Source organism: Barbus barbus, assembly GCF_936440315.1.
Source record: "Barbus barbus genome assembly, chromosome: 20".
Taxonomy (NCBI): domain Eukaryota; kingdom Metazoa; phylum Chordata; class Actinopteri; order Cypriniformes; family Cyprinidae; genus Barbus; species Barbus barbus.
The window spans coordinates 17,131,666-17,153,280 of NC_136748.1; the positions used below are offsets into that span (position 1 = coordinate 17,131,666).

Consider the following 21,615-nt stretch of genomic DNA (forward strand, 5'->3'; position numbering starts at 1 on the left):
ATCAGTACTAAAACATAAAAAATACCTTTCAGAACTTCATGCAAATGCTATGTAATGATTTGTTTTAACACAGCCAATATAGTCGCACAATTATGGAGTGCATTTACGGGAATGAGAGACACGGACACTTGAGACAAAGTTGGATGAAGCTCGGCACTGCTGTCATGAGTACATGCTTAACTATTCCCTGCTGGAGGTCAGGAGGTCTGGGACCATTAACCTCTCATTTTACACGCATTTAAAAGACTTGTTATCTGAATGCTTTCTGGAGTCATGGACATGCTGTTGTTGCCCATCTGATGTCTGTCTCGGCTGAAGCACACTGTGAAACTTTACTCACTTTGGTGTGTTTTTTTGAGATACAGGGGGAATGATGCAATGCCACAGGGAAAGGGGTTGAGTGCTTCAGCGTGACGGACAGCTGCTCCTGACGACATGTAGCACAGAGTTTAAAACAGACTGTGCACGATGACCACATGTAGGAGGAACCATTTATATTAATGGCCATGACCGATTGCTCTCTCTCTCTCTCTCTCTCTCTCTCTCTCTCTCTCTCTCTCTCTCTCTCTCTCTCTCTCTCTCTCTTGCTCTCTTTTTTTTCTTTCAGAGTCTTCCCAGCAACACATATCACTCTCTCCTTCTTTTTTGGAACAGTAAGTCATTTGTCATTACTAAGAAAACAGGTTGTATTACTATATGCGTATGCGTGTGATGTCTAGCCCAGTCTGTATAACAATCTCTGAGCCCCAGCATATGACCCCTGATGTAGAGCTCTGAGTGACCAAACTAGGGAACAGAGGAGAAGGACAAGCGGCCCCCTCCTTCCCTTCACTCTCCTTCAAGATCCATTTCTCTGTATTCCTGTTTCATTTACTGTCCAGACCCCTCTTCCTAAGACGGTGTGTTTGTGTTTGTGTTTGTGTGTGTCTGTATTTGTGAACGAGCAGAAAATAAACGTCGATTACATCATTGTTTGGTTTTGACTCTTCATGCTAGACCAAATCTCTCTCAGTCATAAAACTGAACTGACAACTCAGTCAGGTGATCACAGGGGTTAAAATATCATGTAGCATACATAGGATAGTTTCTTGTTCTGCAACATTAACAAGTTAACAAGGAAAATTCACATTCAGATTCTTGTACAACTTGTTTTTGTTGTTATGAAATACTTTAAGGAATTTGACAATACAATGTAACATTCTATACTAAAAAAAATCTAAAACAACTTAAAATCATATATTTATATAATTTTGACAATTATTTCAAATGTAATTCAAAAAATTAATGTTACACATCTTATCATTTGCGTTGACACCAGTGTTGTATTAGTTTCATTGGGATACTGAGTTACTGTTATAGTTTATATATATATATATATATATATATATGTTTTTCATTTTAAAGTTAAAGATAGCAATTTTGTTGTGTCTTTTATCATTTTTAAATATTTTTTAAATATGTCTATATAGACTTTATACATTTGTTTTGTTCAGTTTTAGTTTTAGTTAGTTTAGTACCTCAAGCTAAACTTAAAAAATATATATATAATAAAAAAATAAAAAATATAAATTAATTTATTTTGTTAATAAATTATTATTTGTATTGTTTATATTTACTTTATTTCAAGTAACACATTTTCTTGAATGCTTTTATATTTAGTGAACGATAACTACCCCGACTGACATATCTTTGATATGGGCAGCATTGTATCACAAAACACGGTTTATAATGCGAAACAAATAAAAAATGAATTCCTAAAAATAAATATAAAACCCTCTCCTTACCACTTGCACACTTGGGTCAGATCCTGTGAGAACCCTGAAACAACAGTCTGATTTTAGGGCCTGGTCTGGCTCATCACCAATGGGGTCAGGTCTGGAGGTTATAGTGTTGTTCGTCTTCTTCGGCTATAGCTCCATGTGTGGCGTATAGTTGCTGCACGAGCACGTGCACACACACAAACACACACACACACACACACACACACACATGTGCGCTGTCTGTTACCACAAACAAAGGCCACAAGCAGTCTGATTCTACACTATAATCAGGGATCTAGAATGTTGGTTTAACTTTAGCCCAAAACTCTTAACTGTGTTACATGAGCTAAGAGTAGGAACCGAAGATGCTTGATTGTCATCTAAGATTATCTCAAGCAACAAATCTGCTTTCAGACTGAACCAGATCATCCCTGCATGTCCAATTACAGTATGTTCTATTTTCCCCTGACACATCTAATCACAATAAAACTATTGCAATTAGACACATTTGGGGTTCAGTATGACTCCTTAGGCAAGGCCATTCCTTGCATTTGAAAGACCAGCATTGCTTGTAAAACCATAGAATCATTTCAGCATTTTATTTTATTAATTTATTTCATATTAATTTATTATCTAAATTATTTTTATTTTATTTTGAACAAAGTGGAAAAGATTAATTATTGCCTTTGACACAATAAACCTGTTATTAACTTTTAACTTAGAATCATTTTATTTTATTTTATTTTTAACTCAGAGGATTGTATTATATTATATTATATTATTATGGACTGAATTGTGATATATGTTTCTGATGTGAAAGTAAATCGGGAATAAATATATTATACAAATCTGAAGAAAAAAAATAAAAAGATAAAAAAATAAATCAGGTTTTAAATGCTTAATTGTCCCCAACAAATGCACTGTCCTCCTCTCTGTCTCTCAGTAGCCTTTATCTCCATCAAACAGGAATACGTTCTCCTTGGGCCTGTTTATTAAAAGCTAACCCGTTCAGTATGGATAGTACATGAACAAGCAGCATGGCTGAAGTAACTGACGGGTGCTACATTCCCCCTTTGGCAGCCTGGAGTGTCCCAGCGATGTAGACAAGCAGCTGATGTCATCCTCAGTGTGTGTGTATGTGTTTGTGTGTTTGTGTGTGTGTGTGTGTGTGTGTGTGTGTGTGTGTGTGTGTGTGTGTGTGTGTGTGTGTGTGTGTGTTTAAAGGGGTAGCAGGAGATTGTCACCCTGCTGTAGAACATTCCTGTCCCACAAGCACAGTAGGGCACTACTGCCCCCAGAGAAAGAAAGAAAGCAAGAAAGCAAGAAAGAAAGAAAGAAAGAAAGAAAGAGAGAGAGAGACTGAACCGATTGAAGGGGAGATTTGGTTACAAAGCTATTGTGTCACAAGTTCCAACAGCGATAATTTACTCCACTGGAGTCAGATGGTGTTGGAGCCTCAGAATGCCAGGAACACAGATGAGTTCATTCTGCGCGCTATAAGACGATCACACTTGCAATTCATGTTAAAGGGCATTTCCACCAAATATTTCAAGGCTCTCCAATGCTTCATTGTGGCTGTGCTTCCCAGCAGGGACGATATTCCCTGAATTTACCCAAAAGACTTTTGGTTTTGTTTTTAAATATCTCTTTTTTATTTCTAAAGCAATGTGTGGTCAGATTTCCACATGTAATTTGATCAGTTCAGCATACATATGTGTTATTTAGTCTATTTAGAAATACTGTTTTACATGAATGTGCTACCGAACTGCTTTGAATTGTGGGAATACTTTGTTGTTGTGCCATTTCAGATTCAGAGTGATTTATTCAGTGATGACATCATAGAGTTCACAGGTATTTTTATTGGCCAGTAAACTGGCCGATCTGCCCTCAGTTACAACAGCTAACCAATCAGAGAGAGTCTTGGGGAAATATTTTTTTATGCTAGTAATCAACCATGGAAAATCTATGGAAAATTATGTAAGAATATACAATTGACTTTAGCATCAAGAGTCTGTAATTATTTTTTTCTGTAAAATAAAACCTGTCTCTGCTAATAAGGTCATTGCCCTAACAACCGCACAACTCGAACCAAAATACTTTATCCAATCATTTTCCATCTCTTATTTCTCACAGGACCCTGGAACTGAGAGGACATTAACGTCACCTGTGCAATCAGATCAGCGCCATCCATTTGAAATATAAAATTCACTTGTCATTGACCTGTCACTTCCAGCAATGAGAGGCAGAGCTGCTATGACATCATAGCCATGTGACAAATTGGAACTTTTACGTTGGAAAAAAATTGTGAAAAACTGAATTTGTGGTCTTTTCTTTGAAATTAGGTAAATGGAAAAAAGTGGGTTTCTTTTATTATGAGAGTTTGAAAGCAAGACTCCGCAAAATATCTTGATTATTCATAAACATCAGTCACATGATGCATTTAGTGTCCTTGTTACAGTGTAATTATAGATTTAAGTAGGCTACTGAGTAATATTAATTACTTATAGGGTTAGTGTTAGGATTAGGATATGGTTTAGGGTTAGTTGCATGGAATTATTCATAATGTTATTAATATAGTAAGTGCATGTATGTAATAACGAAGGACAAGTGTTACTGAAAAACTGTCAGAACATTGTGCCAGGAATCACAAATGTAACACACAAGAATGTGTTCGTTGTGAAACTAACTAACAACTGCTTTTTCTTCCTTTTTTCATGGTCACTGAGTTTCAGTTGGGACCCACATTCATTTCTATAGCAGGCTATAGAGAACATGAGAGATTTTCCTTGATTGCACAATATATGTTACCTATCTATAACAAAACGTCCGACACAGACTTTTCACCTTTTCTACAGTTCTAAAAAATAAAAGATAAAAGGGTTTAAGTATAACTCATTTGGAACCAACACATCCAACCGCAACATTCAAAGTATACACATTAAATGCCATATTAAAACAAGATGAACCAGAGAGCTAATTACTTACTCTATTACTTACTCCCTTTCTCCATCTGAGTAATCTTAGAAGATCTGACACTGGGCTTTAAGAGCAAATAACAGGCCAAGGCCGAAGCTTGAAAGGTTATAGAGCACAGGTCTCACATCTCTTAATAAATTACGAGGTGAGATAGAGCTACTAATGAGTTGTTTTGACACAGTCTGAGACTCACAAATTGGATCAATACATATTCAGTCAACGGTAAAGACACCATCTTAATTGGTTGTTCATTCATGTCACTCTTTGCAGGTTTTAGAAGGTTCATTTTGTGTTTGTGAGTGATCTGCCTTGTGCATATGTTCATTATTATTAGTGATATATTTAGCATGATTTCAGAATAAGGTGTTATTTAATGCAGTTACCACAAGTTATTGTTAACTATAACAACAAGCAGTATTTGGTATTTTGATCTTATTAATGTTAATAAAACACAACTGTTCCTTTTTTTTCTTTTCTTTTTTGTCCATGTTAGCTCAGGTCTATTAAATAATATTAACAAATAAGACGCTTCATTTTAATGTATTAGCAAATGGTAATTAATTAGATTAATATAAGTATTTTTCGTTGTTAGTTCATGTTAACTTAAAGTTAACGAATGTTATTCGATTTTGCTACATTTGCTAATTATTTTCTAATTTTACTTCGCATTTTTATTTTACATTTTTATTTTCACTATGCTTCAACGCAATTGTGCATTATTTGCCCTATCATATAAGTGCTACTCGCCATCTGCATAATAACACTTCTCGCGATCAAACATGACACACTTTCAAATTGAGAATTAGCATTTAACTCGCTCTAGAAAAGAAAAAAATGAAGAAGTAGAAGCATGTACTGTAGCAAGCCGCCTGCGCTTGGTCCACGTCTGCCATGACTTGGCATCATCGTATTGGCCAATGGACTGACTCATGTCAATTTTCTGCGTAATAACGAGGACATCTAGTGGCTTACAAGTGACAGTGAAGATATTATTTCTACTTCGGCTTTCATGGTTCATAAAACACAGCACACAAATACAATTTAAACTCGTTATATCAACACAGAATTATTTATCTTTTTCTTTATTCTCGTCAACAACCCAAAATATATGAGAAGGAACTTTGTTTTGTTCGTAACAGAATGGGGAATTAGCGCAGTGAGAGATGCTTGCACGAGGGTGTCAACTCATATTTTAAATTGACGTAGCCATTTTTTTAAAATGTTGATGATAACATATCAAGCCCTGCAAACCTTTGACTGAATGGTTCTTTGTGGAACCAAAAATGGTTCTTCTATGCATGTCACTATGAAGAACTTTTTAGGCACCTTTATTTTTAGGAGTGTAACCACAAATTAACAATGAGTTTGCTACACTATGTTTCTCCATGGTATTTGTTGTAAAACTTTGGTTATACAAATGTAATCAATCTGCCAAAAAAACATGGATACTATACTTTTACCATAGGCCTAATAAGACCATGGTTCATTTTACTTTAAAAACATGACTCATGATAATGCAAAAACAGGTTCAGTGTTAAGATTTTTCTGTAAAGATATATTCAAGGTGTAGCTATTAATGTGCTAATTTTGACATTTAGGCAATATAAAACAATACTATACTATGTGCAAACAAATTACAATGAGGGGGTTGTTTTGCAACAAGGTGGAGATGTGTTTATGAAAAAGTGACAGGTATGAGATGTATGAGATGGCCTGGATGAGTGTGAGATTTCCCGGCCTGAAATTTTGTCCCAGTCTGCCCCTGTCATCAGTCATGGTGTTTCTTCCAGGATGATGTTAGGAATTGGATTTTGAAAGTTTAAAGGATATTACAACAACTGGCAACGACAACAACAGTAGAATTAGAACAGAGGAATTAGAAAATGTACATGTTTATATATTTTAAAATTATGTATTTTAAATATTACAGTATATATAGGCTAACTATATATAATCTATATATAATGTTAATATATAAGGAATAACTTATTTCACGCATAGCACCGCTGTGAGGCAAACATGTTTATAAATAAAGGCTATAAAAAAAATTGTTTTATAAATATTAGATATTAACGGGATATAAAAATGTATTGTATAAAAGGAAAATCACATTTTTATGCGTAGCACCACAGTAAAGAACGAGCACTATACTACTAAAACAAATGTCTGCACGTGTCCGTCAGGGACATGCAGAGCGTTCCTCAGGGGCAGGGGCTCAAATGTAAAATAGGGGCAATGTGGAAAAAATAAATATATATATATATATATATATATATATATATATATATATATAGGTCAAAAGTTTGGATACTTACTGAAGTCACTTATGGTCATCAAGCCTGCATTTATTTTAAAATTTTTATATAGGGCCTACTTTAAAATACATTTTATGCGATGCTGATTTATTATCAATGTTGGAAACCTGTGACACTTTTTTTCAAGATTCTTTGATGAATAAAAAGTTTTAAAAAGCAGCATTTATTTAAAATATATATATTTTTTTAAACAATATACCGTTCAAAAGCTTGAGGTCAGTATTTTTTTTATTTTTTTAAGAAATTAGTTTTAATGCAGCAAGGATTTGTTAAATTGATAGAAACAGTGATAGTAAAGATTGATATAGTTTGAAAACATCTCTATTTTCAATAAATACCATTGTATTTAACTTTTTATCTATCAATGAACCCCAAAAACATTCACAGGTTTAAATAAATAAATAAGTAAATAAATAAAATAAATATGTAAGCAGCATTACCGTTTCCAATATTGATAATAAATCAGCATATTAGAATTATTTCTGAAGGATCATGCACTGAAGACTGGAGTAATGATGCTGAAAATTCAGCTTTGCATCACAGAAATAAATTATATTTTAAAGTATATTAAAATAGAAAAAAACATTATTTTAAATTATAATAATATTTCACAATATTACAGTTTTTTCTGTATTTTTGATCAAATAAATGCAGGTTTGATGAGCATAAGAAACTTTCATAATGCTGCATAATTATCAAAAATGGTAATATAATAAGGCAGTGGCTATTTGCACTAAGTGTAAAGCATTAAGTTGAATTATCATTAAACCCGTATTTGATTATCGCGATTTAAAAAACTCATAGTAAATACAGTTCAGCTTCAATCAAAGTTATTAAAAATCCATATATTATATATTTTAGAATATTACATAATTCATCAATGCCCGTTTGTCATGTATAATACACCAACCACTCATGATCTAGCTCAAGTTCAAATTTCATTGGACAATGTGAAATGGAGCGGTAATTTTCTGTTCTTATTCATAAATCGGTTGAAAATTACATGGGACAGACGAGCTTATTTGTGGAGCGATCAGGATCAGGATCTGCGGTTTGTCTCATTTTATAAATCAAATTGCATTGCTAAGAAAATGGATACCAAAAGCGCTAGTCACAATGATCAGTATAGGCAATTCTGTACGATATACACCGTTTACTATTTCATGAAACTATCATAGGTAATGAAGCCCAAGTGCCACCTACAGGACTAACTGCAAATAGCCTGCCTTGTTGGCAAAGGCTATTTACACTAACTCCGCCCACTAAGGTATGATTGGGTTAGTCAACACTGAAAAAAGATGCAAATTCAGCATCAGTTTCAGTGATGTAGATGGTAAAGCACATTCTTTTTGACGCGATCGACTCGAGTTCGAATCCGCCTTTTGCCGAACTTTTTTTCTCCCTTTTCAAATCTCATATTGCATCAGAAAGGCATTATTTTCAATAAAAATGAAGAAAATAATAAAAAAGTTGAAAATAAAAGTATCGGGTAGGGTTAGGGTAGGTGTAGGGAGGCATTTATTGTCCCAGTAAGGTGGCATCCATTTAATAATTTGAATTAAAACTATAATTTACACTCAATATGATATTATTGCATACTGTTTTATAATGTACTACAATACTGAGGTGCAGATAATTGCCACTATTTGCAATAAGTAGTATAAATAGCAGAAAATATTGCTATTTTAACATAGTGTAAATAGAATCTATAGCTGTAAATGGCATATTGTTAAAAAATACTGCTATTTTCACTTGGTGTAAATAGAATGCATTGCTATTTGCACTTAGTGTAGATCAGGGGTCTCCAACCGTATTTCATTCGGGACCTACTTTTTAAAAAAATGAAAGTGGCTGAGAGCTACCAATTTTATACAGTACTTAAATCTCTTAAATAATGTATCAATCCAAACTGTTATATATGGCGTTATTAAAATTTGCAGGAAATATTAAAAAAGTACTGATGCACACACAGAAATAATTTAACCAAGTTTTATGACAAAAGCCAACAAATAAAATTATCAGCACTATGTACTTTTTATTTGTATTAACAGTGAAATAAAGCATAAAAATATCATGGCAGATTTTAAACTAACAAAAAACATTCATAACATGCTATCTACTGACATGTACTAAATGTTCAAATAAAGTTTTGACCATTTTAAATATAAAATTATAACATATCAGCCTTTAAATCTGTTTTTAATAAAAGGATGAGTCAGAATGATAAATTAAATTTTATCTGGTCCATAAACAGTTCTACATGAGCTAACGTGCATTCTAAAAATCTCAGCACTCTGATAAAAAGGTAGGCTATTTTCCATTGACCGGTTAAGATTTACAACAAAAATTTGGTTTTCGCATTGGTCTGAACAAAAATATGGCAGACAGACTGAATGAATTTGTAAATCCACAGTTTGACAGCAGAGGGCGCTTACACATGCAGAACAGAGCTGTTTCAACGGTAAACTCTGTAAAGTAAACAATGCTGCGCTTCTAAACACTGCTTTATTACACATTACACAGAGGGAAGATGGAAAGCAAATGCCATCAAAACTTTTCTGAAGACAGTCGGTTTCCTATTATGCATTCACACAAATAATGAAATCATATATTCTTTCAAATAATTTCCATCAGCAGTTTGCCTTCAGTCATGTTTTCACACAAAACGAAACTACTTGTTAATTCAATCGATACACTAGCTTTGATTATTGATGGAAAAAGGAAGTTTAAAATATTGTTTTATTTTATTTTTTTTCTTCCGTCGACCCATAGGCCCTCACTGAAAGAACCATGGCTTGAATTTTCTTACTTTTGAGCGATTGTACTGTTTTGTACACATTGTCATGTTAATTATAGCCTAATTCAAATGCATTTTGTTTTATCGTTGCTATTTGTTTGAGAGGGGCACTTTTGAATAATTTTGAAAAGGGCAGGGGCTCAAGCCCCCAAAGCCCCCCTTCTGCACGTGCCTGACGTCAGTACCTCTCTCTCTCTCTCTCTCTCTCAGACACACACACACACGCGCGCGTCTGGTTTGCTATCCTTGTGGGGACTCTCCATACGCGTAATGCTTTGGTCTGACGGTCTGTACAGTAGAAACTTTCTGCATTTTTAGATTTTCAAAAAACTTCATTCTGTGTGATTTATTAGCTTGTTTACCCGTGGGGCCCTCAGATTAGGTCCCCACCGTGACACGAGTCCCCATGAGTCTGTGTGTATTCAGGTTTAAGTCCACACCTGAATAGAAAAACAGGCACACACACACACACACAGCCTCTTCCTCCTCCTCCCAGCCGTGGGGTGGCGCTGTACCGCCGTGGATAAACGTGCGGCGGCCGCTCGGCCATGTTGAAGTGTGGAGGAACTGCAGCCCGCCATTGTGTGTCTGATCTGCAGCTGTAGCGAGAGAGAGAGCGAGAGAGAGAGACGGGCGCAAAGACTCTAAAACACACACATTTCCCGTTGACTTTAACCTGCAAACAAACGCGCAGTCTAACACACAGGCTCCGGGGAGAGAGAAATGTCAGCCTGCAGCCTTCTGGAGCAGGTAAACAGAGGCACTTTGTGAACATTGAGCAGAAGTGGCGTCGAGGCGGAGTTTTTTTTCTCTCTCGCAGCGCGAGTTCAGGCCTGAGCTTCATATAAACCTTCATTTATTCTCCCTTTCCTCTCCAAACTCACTCCTTCATGAATCACCTGGACCCAATCCAGAGACCGAAAGGCCAAGCAAACAAAGGTAGGTGAAGTGGCGCTATGCCGTTTTTGTGCTGTAATAAGAGTCTCGTTCTGGAGCTGCTGTTAGCAGGCCGAGTCTTCATACCGATTCCGCTATTATTCAACCACTTAAAACAATCCCACGTGGAATTAAAAGAGATATGGGTCTTACAATAGAGAATCTGGTTGGTTTTAGTTTCTCATGTGGAAGGGTAGCTTGTGTTTGCAGCCCACGCTAGTTAACGTTAGCCGCCTAGCACAGTAGTGAGGCCGAGCACAGCTAAACGCGTGACACACTCAAGCACCTGAACACCCACCTACACTCTAAGCGAATGTTATTTTTTGGGGTATTTTTAGTGCTGTAGATGTCTCATATGTACTTAGAATCATCATTTCTATCGGCGATCAAGAGGCAGGGGGTTAAGCATGCTGCCAAGAGGAACCGGTTGAGGGGATTTTCAGCACCACACTCAGTGTATCAGCCTTTCACAATCCAGTTGCGTGTTGAATCACTGCGTATGGCCACGTGGATATGATGTGAGAGCTTTTAATCTTTTATTTTAGTCCGTTTTCAATTTAGAAGTGCAGAAATAGTTTTGCGTACATTATTGTATAAAGACACTAATAACAGACTCACATTGACAGAAAAGATGAGGAAATAATAAAACGGCCATTATGAGCTGAATAATTACTATATATGTTTTAAGTTGAATGTAATAGAATAAAGTTGAAGACATTAATGATCACTGGCAGATTTCTGGTGTTCAGATAAATTAGGCTGTGATAACTGAACATCTGACACTTTAGTAAAATAAGTGTTTGAGTCTTTCTGAGATTTGTTTTTAATGAGGATTTGTCTTTGTTTTGTATCTCTGACTGAAAATTGATTATCAGATTGTACTTTAAGATGAGATGCTTTGAGTTGAGCTATTTCTTTTAAACTAAAGTTTGATTACAGCCAATGTGTTTCATCCACATGTTGATTTCAGCAGCAGGTGCATTGATCAGATGGTGTGTTCAAGTCATGTTGAAAAGATCAGATTTACAAGTTGAAAGCATGTGAATGCCAGCAAAGTGGGAAACAAGGGGTTTTCTATGAACCTCGAGTTTCAGCAAGTGTCAGTAAGGAATCTTGGTAGACAGTGGGTACAGTGTCTGTAACTGATGGTAAATTTGTTAATTTTATTTACAGTAAAATTTGCTAAGTTCCATGTGTGATTAGTATTGTACAATTAAGATATAAGAATTCAGTTTATAACACCTTTCAAATTTGAAAAAAATCATAAAATGCAAATACACACCTGATGCACATTCTTTATTTATCATTTTGTATAAAGAAAAAAAACTTACTGTATTTTGAAAAAATTAACATCTCGTTGCTCCAAACAAAGGGATCTGAAGTAATTAGGACTTCCCAACTTGTAAATACAAACGTCCCTGGAGTACATGAACGCACCATGACTTTTAGTTTTGTGCCTTGGGAAGCACCCATAAATTGAAAAATTCCCAAATAAAACATTCAGCTTTGGCCTGATATTACAATGATCACATCCTTTTCCTTAGACTGCTGTAAAAAGAAACATTGAGTATGTTCTCTAACTTTCTGTATCTTTTGCTTTCCAGTGCAAAACGGAGCTGTTACCCAAAAGGATACTTTGAACGATGATGAGTTTGAGCCTTACCTGAACGCTCAGCCTAGACAGGTAGGTCTTGTTTCAGAGCTGAACAAAAGAAGGAACCCTTAGAGACAAAGAGCAGGGCAATTGTTTTTGTTGCCTATTCTCTTGAGGATTCATTATGGTGCGTAATTGCATCCTGGTCTCTAGGCTTTTTCTTATTAGGGTGTCACTACGGCACTCTACGCTGCAGCCAAAGACTGTATGAGAGTTGTTTAAAGAGGTGTGTGGACTTAGTTAAGTCATCCATCATACATATTGACACATGACTCTGGCAGATATTTAGTTGCTGTCAAAATTGTATTGCATGTTGATGAGTCATAGGAAATCGTGCAAAATGCAGTGCAGCTGTTCACCAGGAAGTGATGAAAGATGATTACGGAATGAAATAATTAGCAATAGTTACGTTTGCGCTCCTGCGCAGACATTTTATAATGAAATTATTAAAAAAAAATTCACAATTTGTCAGTCCTAGCGCTAATATATGCCGAAATAACGGGTGTTCTGGCAAAGGATGTCTTGTGAGGAAAATGGGACACAGATGAATAAAGGGTCTAGTATTCACCCTGTCAAAGGAATGCTGGGATCTTTTGTGGGGAATCTGTGCCACGATTGCCCTCACAAAGCTGATTGCTGGTGTTGAAAATATGGGCAGGCTGTGTGCTTGGAGGGGGGGCCGGTCCATGACCTGTCCCAAATGATCTTCTCAAAGCTCTCTTCCCAGTACTCAGCATGTCAGAGGAGGTCTTTTAGTACAAAGTTTCAATGCACTTTTGAGGTTATGGTGAGCAGGGCTGAACAATAAAGGTCTACTGGCCTGAGGCATCGTATTTTATTAAAATTACAGTGAAAACAGTAAATATTTTATTGCAATTTAAAAACAGTAAAATTATTTTTATGTACTTAAAATTGTAATTTATTAGTTTGAAGGCAATGCTGAATTTTCAGGAGCCATTACTTTAATCTTCATTGTCATATGGTCCTTCCGAAATCCTTCTAATATGCTGATTTATTGCCCATGAAACATTTCTTATCAATGCTGAAAACTGTATTTTTCAGCATTGTTTATTACATTTTAAGTTCAAAAGAACAGCATTTATTCAATTTATAAATGTGACATTTAGCATTTACACTGTATTGGCCAGTGAAATTTTGGCAATACAGGTAGTAATCTGAACTTCAAGCAAAAGAAAACCATATTGAGTTGTTAATCTCACTTTATTTTATTCAGCTTAATGTTTTTTAAAACCAGCAGTAATGGCAAAGGAGAGTAGAGAATATTTAATGACAATACAGATAATTGAAATTGTGCTGCTTTTACCCTGTTGCACTTTAACTTGTGAATATTTTACCCCCACATGCTTTTCTTTTACTTGTTTACTTGCTTTTTTTTTAGCCTGTGCAAAGACTGTGCTCAATTGGAAGACTTATATGTTGTTCTTGTTTTTGCAGAGCAATGCCTATACGGCCATGTCCGACTCCTACATGCCCAGTTACTACAGCCCATCGATAGGCTTTACCTATTCACTGAACGAAGCGGCATGGTCTACCGGCGGTGACCCCCCGATGCCTTACCTGGCCTCTTACGGACAGCTTAGCAATGGGGAGCACCATTTTCTCCCAGATGCCATGTTCGGCCAGTCCGGGGCACTGGGGAGCAACCCTTTCCTGGGACAGCACGGCTTCAACTTCTTCCCCAGTGGGATTGACTTCCCTGCCTGGGGGAACAGCAGCTCTCAGGGACAGTCCACACAGAGCTCAGGTTACAGCAGCAGTTACGCCTATGCCCCTAGCACGCTAGGAGGTGCTATGATCGACGGACAGTCTCCCTTTGCAGCCAACGAGCCGCTCAACAAGGCCGTGGGAATGAATAGCTTGGATCAGGGCATGGCGGGGCTTAAGATTGGGGCTGGGGACATGGCACCCAAAGTTGTTGGTTCTGGACTTCCTGGAGGGCCATTGAGTCAGGTGTCTGCAGCTCCCACCATGGCTCCCGCGTCCATGGCTCCTGCGAAAGCTGCGTCTTGGGCGGACATTGCCAGCAAGCCGGCCAAGCCGCAGCCTAAGCTGAAAACCAAGGGGGGACTTGGCGGGACGAATCTGCCGCCGCCTCCCATCAAACATAACATGGATATTGGGACTTGGGACAACAAGGGGACTATGCCTAAACCAGCAGCCCCACAGCAGACTTCCCTGCCCACTAATGGACAGCCGCCCAATCAGTCGTCTCCTCAACCAGGTGCTACTGCCGGCGGGGTGCCGCAGCTGCCCCTCAGCAACGGACAGCTAGTGCCTCCCACCGGGCAACTCGGCCAGCACCCTCTTCCTCCAGGTGGCCATCCTGGTGCTGTCCCACCTCCTCTCTCCCAGGGCCCTCCCGCTCCCCAACCCTCCCAGCCAACCCGCTGGGTGCCCCCGCGTAACCGTGCCAATGGCTTCGGGGATGCAGCGGGCGGACCTGGTCAATCCCCTCCCAATTCAGGAATGGGTGGTGTTGCTGTGCCATCAGAGCCCCACCCAGTTCTGGAGAAACTGCGCATGGTGAACAACTACAATCCCAAGGACTTTGACTGGAACCCTAAGCACGGTCGCGTCTTCATCATCAAGAGCTACTCTGAGGACGACATCCATCGCTCCATTAAGTACAATATCTGGTGCAGCACAGAACATGGCAATAAACGTCTGGATGCTGCTTACCGTTCGCTGGCCAACAAAGGGCCGCTCTACCTGCTCTTCAGCGTGAATGGCAGCGGGCACTTCTGCGGCGTGGCCGAGATGCGCTCACCCGTGGACTACAACACTTGTGCGGGCGTGTGGTCACAGGACAAGTGGAAGGGCCGCTTTGATGTGCGCTGGATCTTTGTGAAGGACGTTCCCAACAGCCAACTGAGGCACATTCGTCTGGAAAACAACGAGAATAAGCCAGTGACCAACTCCCGAGACACACAGGAGGTTCCGCTGGACAAAGCGCGTCAGGTTTTGAAGATCATCGCAAGTTACAAGCACACCACCTCCATTTTTGACGACTTTTCACACTACGAGAAACGTCAGGAAGAGGAGGAGAGTGTAAAAAAGGTAATCTGCCATGGTGTAGCTCCATCAGAAAATATAAAGCTAAAATTTTTTTATTAAAAAAAAAATAATCGTTCTTGACAGTTCTTTTGCTGATGTCAGTTTTGAAATGTTAGGACCACTATTGTTCAATATTTTGTCCTTTTGATATGAATTTATTTATGCTCTTGGAATTGTTTACCTTTAGTTAATCCAATTCAAGAGCATAGTAAGATTTGTTTTCTCTGTCGCATACCCATTTAAATCAGGATATGATGAATAAAAACAATGTTGTTTGGAAAATGCAACCTTAAATGTTGCATATTGTTGCTACAGGTTATGGAAATGCAGATTTTGTGGTAGTATATATAAAACATAAATTGTTCTCCCATCATTTGCAGAGTCCACTTAAAAGGGTAGTTCACATCAAAATAAAGTGCCCCTATTATGGGATATTTGGTTTTCTCAGGTCTTTGCACGCAACAAGGGGGCGGGCAATATGCTAATGTTTCATGTTGACATCAACATGAAACAGCTTGGGATTCGTCTTAAAAACGACTTGTTTAAATGATTCAGAGTCGTCTTTCTTTTGAGAGTCAATAACTTTATACCTAATGCACTTTCAGATTTAAAACTGCAGGATGTTTTCATTTACTTAGAGCTGTGTTACACACTGCATGAAAGGTCATTTTCAAAAATCCCTAATAGGGGCACTTTAAATTTTCATCACTTACTCAGTCATGTCGTTCCAAACCTATATGAATTTCTGTTGAACAAAAGTGTTTTTTTTTTTCTTTCTTTTTTTTTTTTTTTTTTTTTTTGGATAAGCATTAATTGGATGGGTTAAAATTCTTAAAAAAAAAAAATTTGGAAAGATGTTCTGTGGAAGGAAGTCACAGGTTTGAAATGACACGAGTAATTTTTTTATTTTATTTTATTTTATTTTTTTTTTTGAATGAACTATCCCTTTTACCTCATGCTTTAAAACTGTAATTTGAATAAAAATCCAATTTTCTCTCAGCTAAATTGTTATAAATCAGTAGGATAACATCTGCAAATTTGAGTCCATATAACCTGTTTTTGGTTTGATCAGAATGTTAGTGTCGAATGACATACATGGGGTTAAAACAGCCTTGAAAACGTCTACCACAGGTGTGCTGGGGGTTTCGTGTTGCTGTTTATCACTGCAAGAGAACATCTGTGTTTGTTTTAAAGTTTGTTTGTTTTTTTGTTTTTCCAGCCACATCAATTCTTAAGTTATTTGAGCAACATTTTGATGTTGCATGTCCATATTTCAGATTTGACCAAACATCTGCATACAAGTCCCATCCCACCCCCCACAAGCCAAATAGTGTGAAGAGATTTAAAATGCTACATAAAAGGAGCATGCTTAAGTAATATATGGGTGTGATCACCTTTATTCTGCTTTTATTATTATTATTTAGTGTTTTTATGCTGGCTGTGTCTTTATAGTTTATAGTGTGTATATTTGGCTTGGGGTCACATGGTGTACAATGCATATAAAGTGTACTCGTTTAGTGTGGTGAACAGCATTTACAGAGTTGCCTGACATCACATAATTTTCTGTTGAATCAAATGAAAGCACGGTCCAGATATCCACCGTTCTGCTTTGTATAGTGTCGACACTAATGGTTTTTCTGCCATGTGATTGTGTGGTGCTGTTGTGGCAGAAGAGAGGTATTTTTAGAAAATTCATTTCTTTACCGTGGTTGTGTGGACAATGTAAATTATGACTGTAAAGCTCCAGATTAGAGAGTTCATATTACAGTTCTTTCTGCATATGTGGGCTAACATCACCAGTTTAGCTCACTGAATGTTTTTAGCAGGTCAGTTCTTCTGTTTGAATAAGATGTAATTGCTTTGTGAAGTATTGTTTACTGAAATAATACTTCATAAAAATAACACCTTGAAGTTATATTGTTCAATTACATCTTTGGTTACTTTTATTGTCCTTCCTAAGAAATGCTGGCACTGTGGTTCCCCCTCATGTCCCTACATAGACTTGTTTAAGATTGGCTTGGAAAACCAGAACTTTCTTTGTTGTTTTTAGTGTGGAACAGCTGTCAGAATGAGAGAGCATTGCACACTTCAGTCTCCAGTAAATCTTAGAGTGGATGTCATTTGCAATTTTGATTTTATCAAAATGATGCACAACTAGTTGTAATATGAATGGAGAAACCTAGGGGGAAAAAAAAACAAACTTGGAAATAATTGTATAATTTCCAGGCCAGAAAAAAATCAGGGAGTTTCTGTAGTGGATATAGATGTCGGGATGTTTTGGTTATGCTTGTCTTGAAAAATATCATTACTTATTAATATACAAATATTTTCACTCTGTAATTTGAATGATGTTTGCTATTTCAAGATGATTTGATTTAAATGGTATTTCTCTTTTGGGCAGGTGGAGGTTCAGGGGAGTGACCCATACTCCAGTAATTCCAGTCGGAGCCACTACAGAATGCAGGTGATGTATCTTGCAGATTCAATCCTTGTTCATATCAACCTCAATCTATCGGCATGCTTGTAAATAATGGGTTTAATTTCTGTTAGTTTCAGCAGGCCCAGCCATTAAGCATGTTAGAACACCTTAAAGTTGACCAGACTTGTCAGGAGGCATGTTATTGAACAATGTTGTTAAAACATTAAATCATTTAACAGTGTTATAAATTTTCCTTACAAGGGTGTGGGTATAATCGAGAGAGATTTGAGACTTATTTTATTTAATTTGATAACTTACTGGTCATGTAACCGTAGTATTCAACAGTTTGGGAACAGTAAGTTCTTTTTTCCCCTCATTGTTTGAAAGTAATTACTATAAAAAAAACATTTAAAAGAATCCTGAAACAATGCATTACTGTTTCCTCAGAAACATTAAACAGCAGTTTTTTCTACATTTATATGAATTTAAATGTTTCTTAAGCAGTAAATCTGCATATTTGAATGATTTCTGAAGAATCGTGTAACACTGAAAGCTGGATTAGTCGCTGCTGAAAATTCAGCTTTGCCATCATAGGAACACATTACATTTTAAAATATATTATGATAGAAAAATTATTTTAAATTTATTAATATTTCACAATGATGCAGATTTACTGTATTTGATCAAATAAATGGAGATCAAGTAATTATCTCCAACTTTTGATGTGTACTTTAAAAAAGGCATTGAATTCTAAGTAAAACTTTAATTCTTTTAGTCTTTACAGAATTTGCTTGAAAAATGTCCTGCTTTAAAATGAATTGTTTTATTCATTCTCTTTTCCAGGATCGCCAAGGACGTGTAAAGTAACAAGCACTGCTTTGGGCAAAAGACTGACAAGGCCCTATTTCTCTCCCCAATCTTACAACCAGATATTTTCAGAAATTATTTTGGGGAAAGATTTAACCAAGGATTCAAAAAGAGGAAAAAAGAAACTAAATGAAGACTCTTCTTTGATTTCTGTTGACCTAAAAGACTTACTTCGAACTTGTAGTAAAAGAAATGACACAATTATTCATAGGACTACAACTTAATTCTATAGGATTCTAATAGTGAACCCAGTACTTCTCACTTTTTCTTCTTTTTTTGGGGGGTCCCGTTTCTGTTCTGCTGCCTCTTTTTCTCCTAAGTTTTGTTTTTTAGAAAAAACATCTGTTTTTACAGTCTAAGCACATGGCTTTGCTTCTCTCTTACTACAATATTGATTTTTTTTTTTTTTTTTTAAATCATTGGGTTCTAGTGCCCCGGATCCTATATAGACAGTTCCCCCCTCATTTCTCTGTTAACCCCCACCTTCTCTATATTGGAGCTGAAAACATCCAGTCAGGACATGCAATGACCATCGCCTTCTCAATGTATGTTCCAATGTTGGTTAATTGGCCACTAGTCAGTACAAGTCTCATTACCTTCTGAGGGGGAAAAAAAGTTTACCAAGTTTCAACCAAGATTATAAAATGGAAAAAAAAAACTAATGAATGTTCAGGAATGTCCTGAGTTTTTTCTGTTCCTGTTTTTTTTTTTAATTGTGTTGGTAATAGAGGGTGTTTGGCAGGGGACGGTAAACGGAGAAGCCGATTTGTTGAGTTAAGGCTTTTGCTCATTGGATCAGTTTTATACTGTACAAAAGGGGGCTGTGTTTGAGAGTTGTCAGCTTATTTTCCATTTACTACTTTTTCTTCTGCAACTTAAAGAAAAATTGTTGCTGTGGGCTGCTCTCCTCCCATCATTTTTTTTTGTTCTCGTCTTTCTCTTCCGTTTCTTAAGTCTGCATTGAGGTGGGCCTTGCACCCTCTTTCTCATAATCAGTTCATTAAAAATAAATGTGGTATACTCAGCAGAACTTGTGTGTTGCATTTTCCCCTTGTTTGACTAAATACTTCATGCACTAACCTGTGTCCCAAACTGCCTGGTCCCCCTCCACCCAGCACCCACACTCCTCTCCTACACTAGCTGCCTGCACACTTCACCCCTTCTTCTACTTTGTCGGTGCATTAAAACGACTCCTGCATAACTGCTGGCATTTAGCAGTGTCAGAATAAAGATGCTGCACAAAGCTTCAAGTGTGTTTGCTTTCTGAAGAAGTGAATTCACAGTAAGACCAACAATTTGGGTGGTCTGTTCTTGGTACTCTGAAGGTTTGTTTTACCTGTATCCATGGCCATGTTTGATTGTCACAAACACAATATGCCTTGCTTGTGAGGAAGCCTTCTGGGTGTAAATCCACCTTAATAGTGAATCAGTAGTTGGGTTAAGTACTTATTTCACTCATACTTATTTCAATTAAATCATTAATTATCCCATGAAACTTTGAGCCAGGTCAAAGAAAAAAAAATGATCTGGCCTCTGGAGTTGCGAATTACAAGCTGAAATGTGTTTACTGCTTCTCTTGATCAACCAGCTTTTCTTACGCTGAGTCACCTTGGTCTAACATGAAACTCTTTATTTAAAACGTTGAAATTGGAAATGATGTGAGTCATCGTGTGATTTTTTTTAATAGATATTGATTTTCTTGTTTACTTCTCAGAAGCACGTACTTTCTTAATCAGCCTCTCAGTGGCGCTATTTCCACATCTATCCTGAATGTGGATACAAGGTTTTAACTTGAGTGTGTAAACAATGCTTGTATGTGTTAGGAAAGCGACAAATTCCTGCATAATCCTCGTTTAAAAAGTTATTTTACATTTATCAAAGTTGCATGTCAGTATCCTAAAATCACAATGGGCTGCCTTCAATACTCTTCGACAATTTAATCCTAAAATGGCGGCATTGTGTAAATGAACATGTTTGTTCAACAGGGGGCGTTAAAACGTACCAAAACTGATGTAAACGATCCGTTTGTTTGAATGAAAAGAATAAGAACTCGCGTTTTTGAATCTGATTGACTTTTTATCCCATTAATTTATGACTATATGTTTCACAACAAAAGAAAAATCCATATTAAGTATAGCTACAACCCTTTAAAGGCTTAGCTCACTCAAATAAAATGGTCTTCATTTTCTCACCCTTGTGTCAGTCCGAAACTGAAAAACATATTTTGAGAAATGTTCCACACTTTTTTTTTCTTTTTTTATTCCACAGAAGAAATCATACAGTTTTGTCATTTTCTTTTGGCTGAACAATACCTTTAAAAACACTCCTTTAAAACAACTGACTGAATATATTCACTTGCTCAGAACAGATATGTGGGTTTAATCTTACAGAATGTGGTAAAGAAAGAGACAAAATTGAGTATAAAACCCCTTTTTTATTTATTTTGACCTCAAAAGAGTCACAAACAATATCACAGTGGTCTACAAACTAATAAAAGAATCAAACATGGCTCGCACAGTGAAGATTTGTGACCTCCCTTGTTCATTTCAGTGTACACAACATTAAGCCTTTCACTTTATTTTATGAGGTAAAATGAGCAGAGAAATTTCACACGGAGTATATGCAATTTTACATTTTACTATCCAACGGTTTTCAGCTTGGGTAATTTGTCAAGTGTCACTGTGTCAGTGAGGTCGCAGCCATCAATCAATTAAACCTTTTAATTGATGACAAGTGCAGCAGACCACCGCCTCCTTAAGTGCTAAGACCAAGTGTTGTCAAGAAGCCTTATATGTTCCTGAATCAGTTCTTGTTTG

General features: G+C 36.9%; 1 protein-coding gene across 1 annotated transcript; it reads left to right on the top strand.

Moving 5' to 3' along the window:
• The first annotated feature begins 10,401 nt into the window (after positions 1-10,401).
• On the top strand, positions 10,402-20,450 carry LOC306886618 (YTH domain-containing family protein 2). The gene is made up of 6 exons (XM_079443894.1): positions 10,402-10,598; positions 10,763-10,787; positions 12,389-12,468; positions 13,894-15,516; positions 17,915-17,977; positions 18,776-20,450. The coding sequence occupies exons 1-6, from the start codon at positions 10,572-10,574 to the stop codon at positions 18,797-18,799; spliced, it is 1,842 nt and encodes a 613-aa protein (XP_079300020.1). The 5' UTR covers positions 10,402-10,571; the 3' UTR covers positions 18,800-20,450.
• Positions 20,451-21,615: the final 1,165 nt, after the last annotated feature.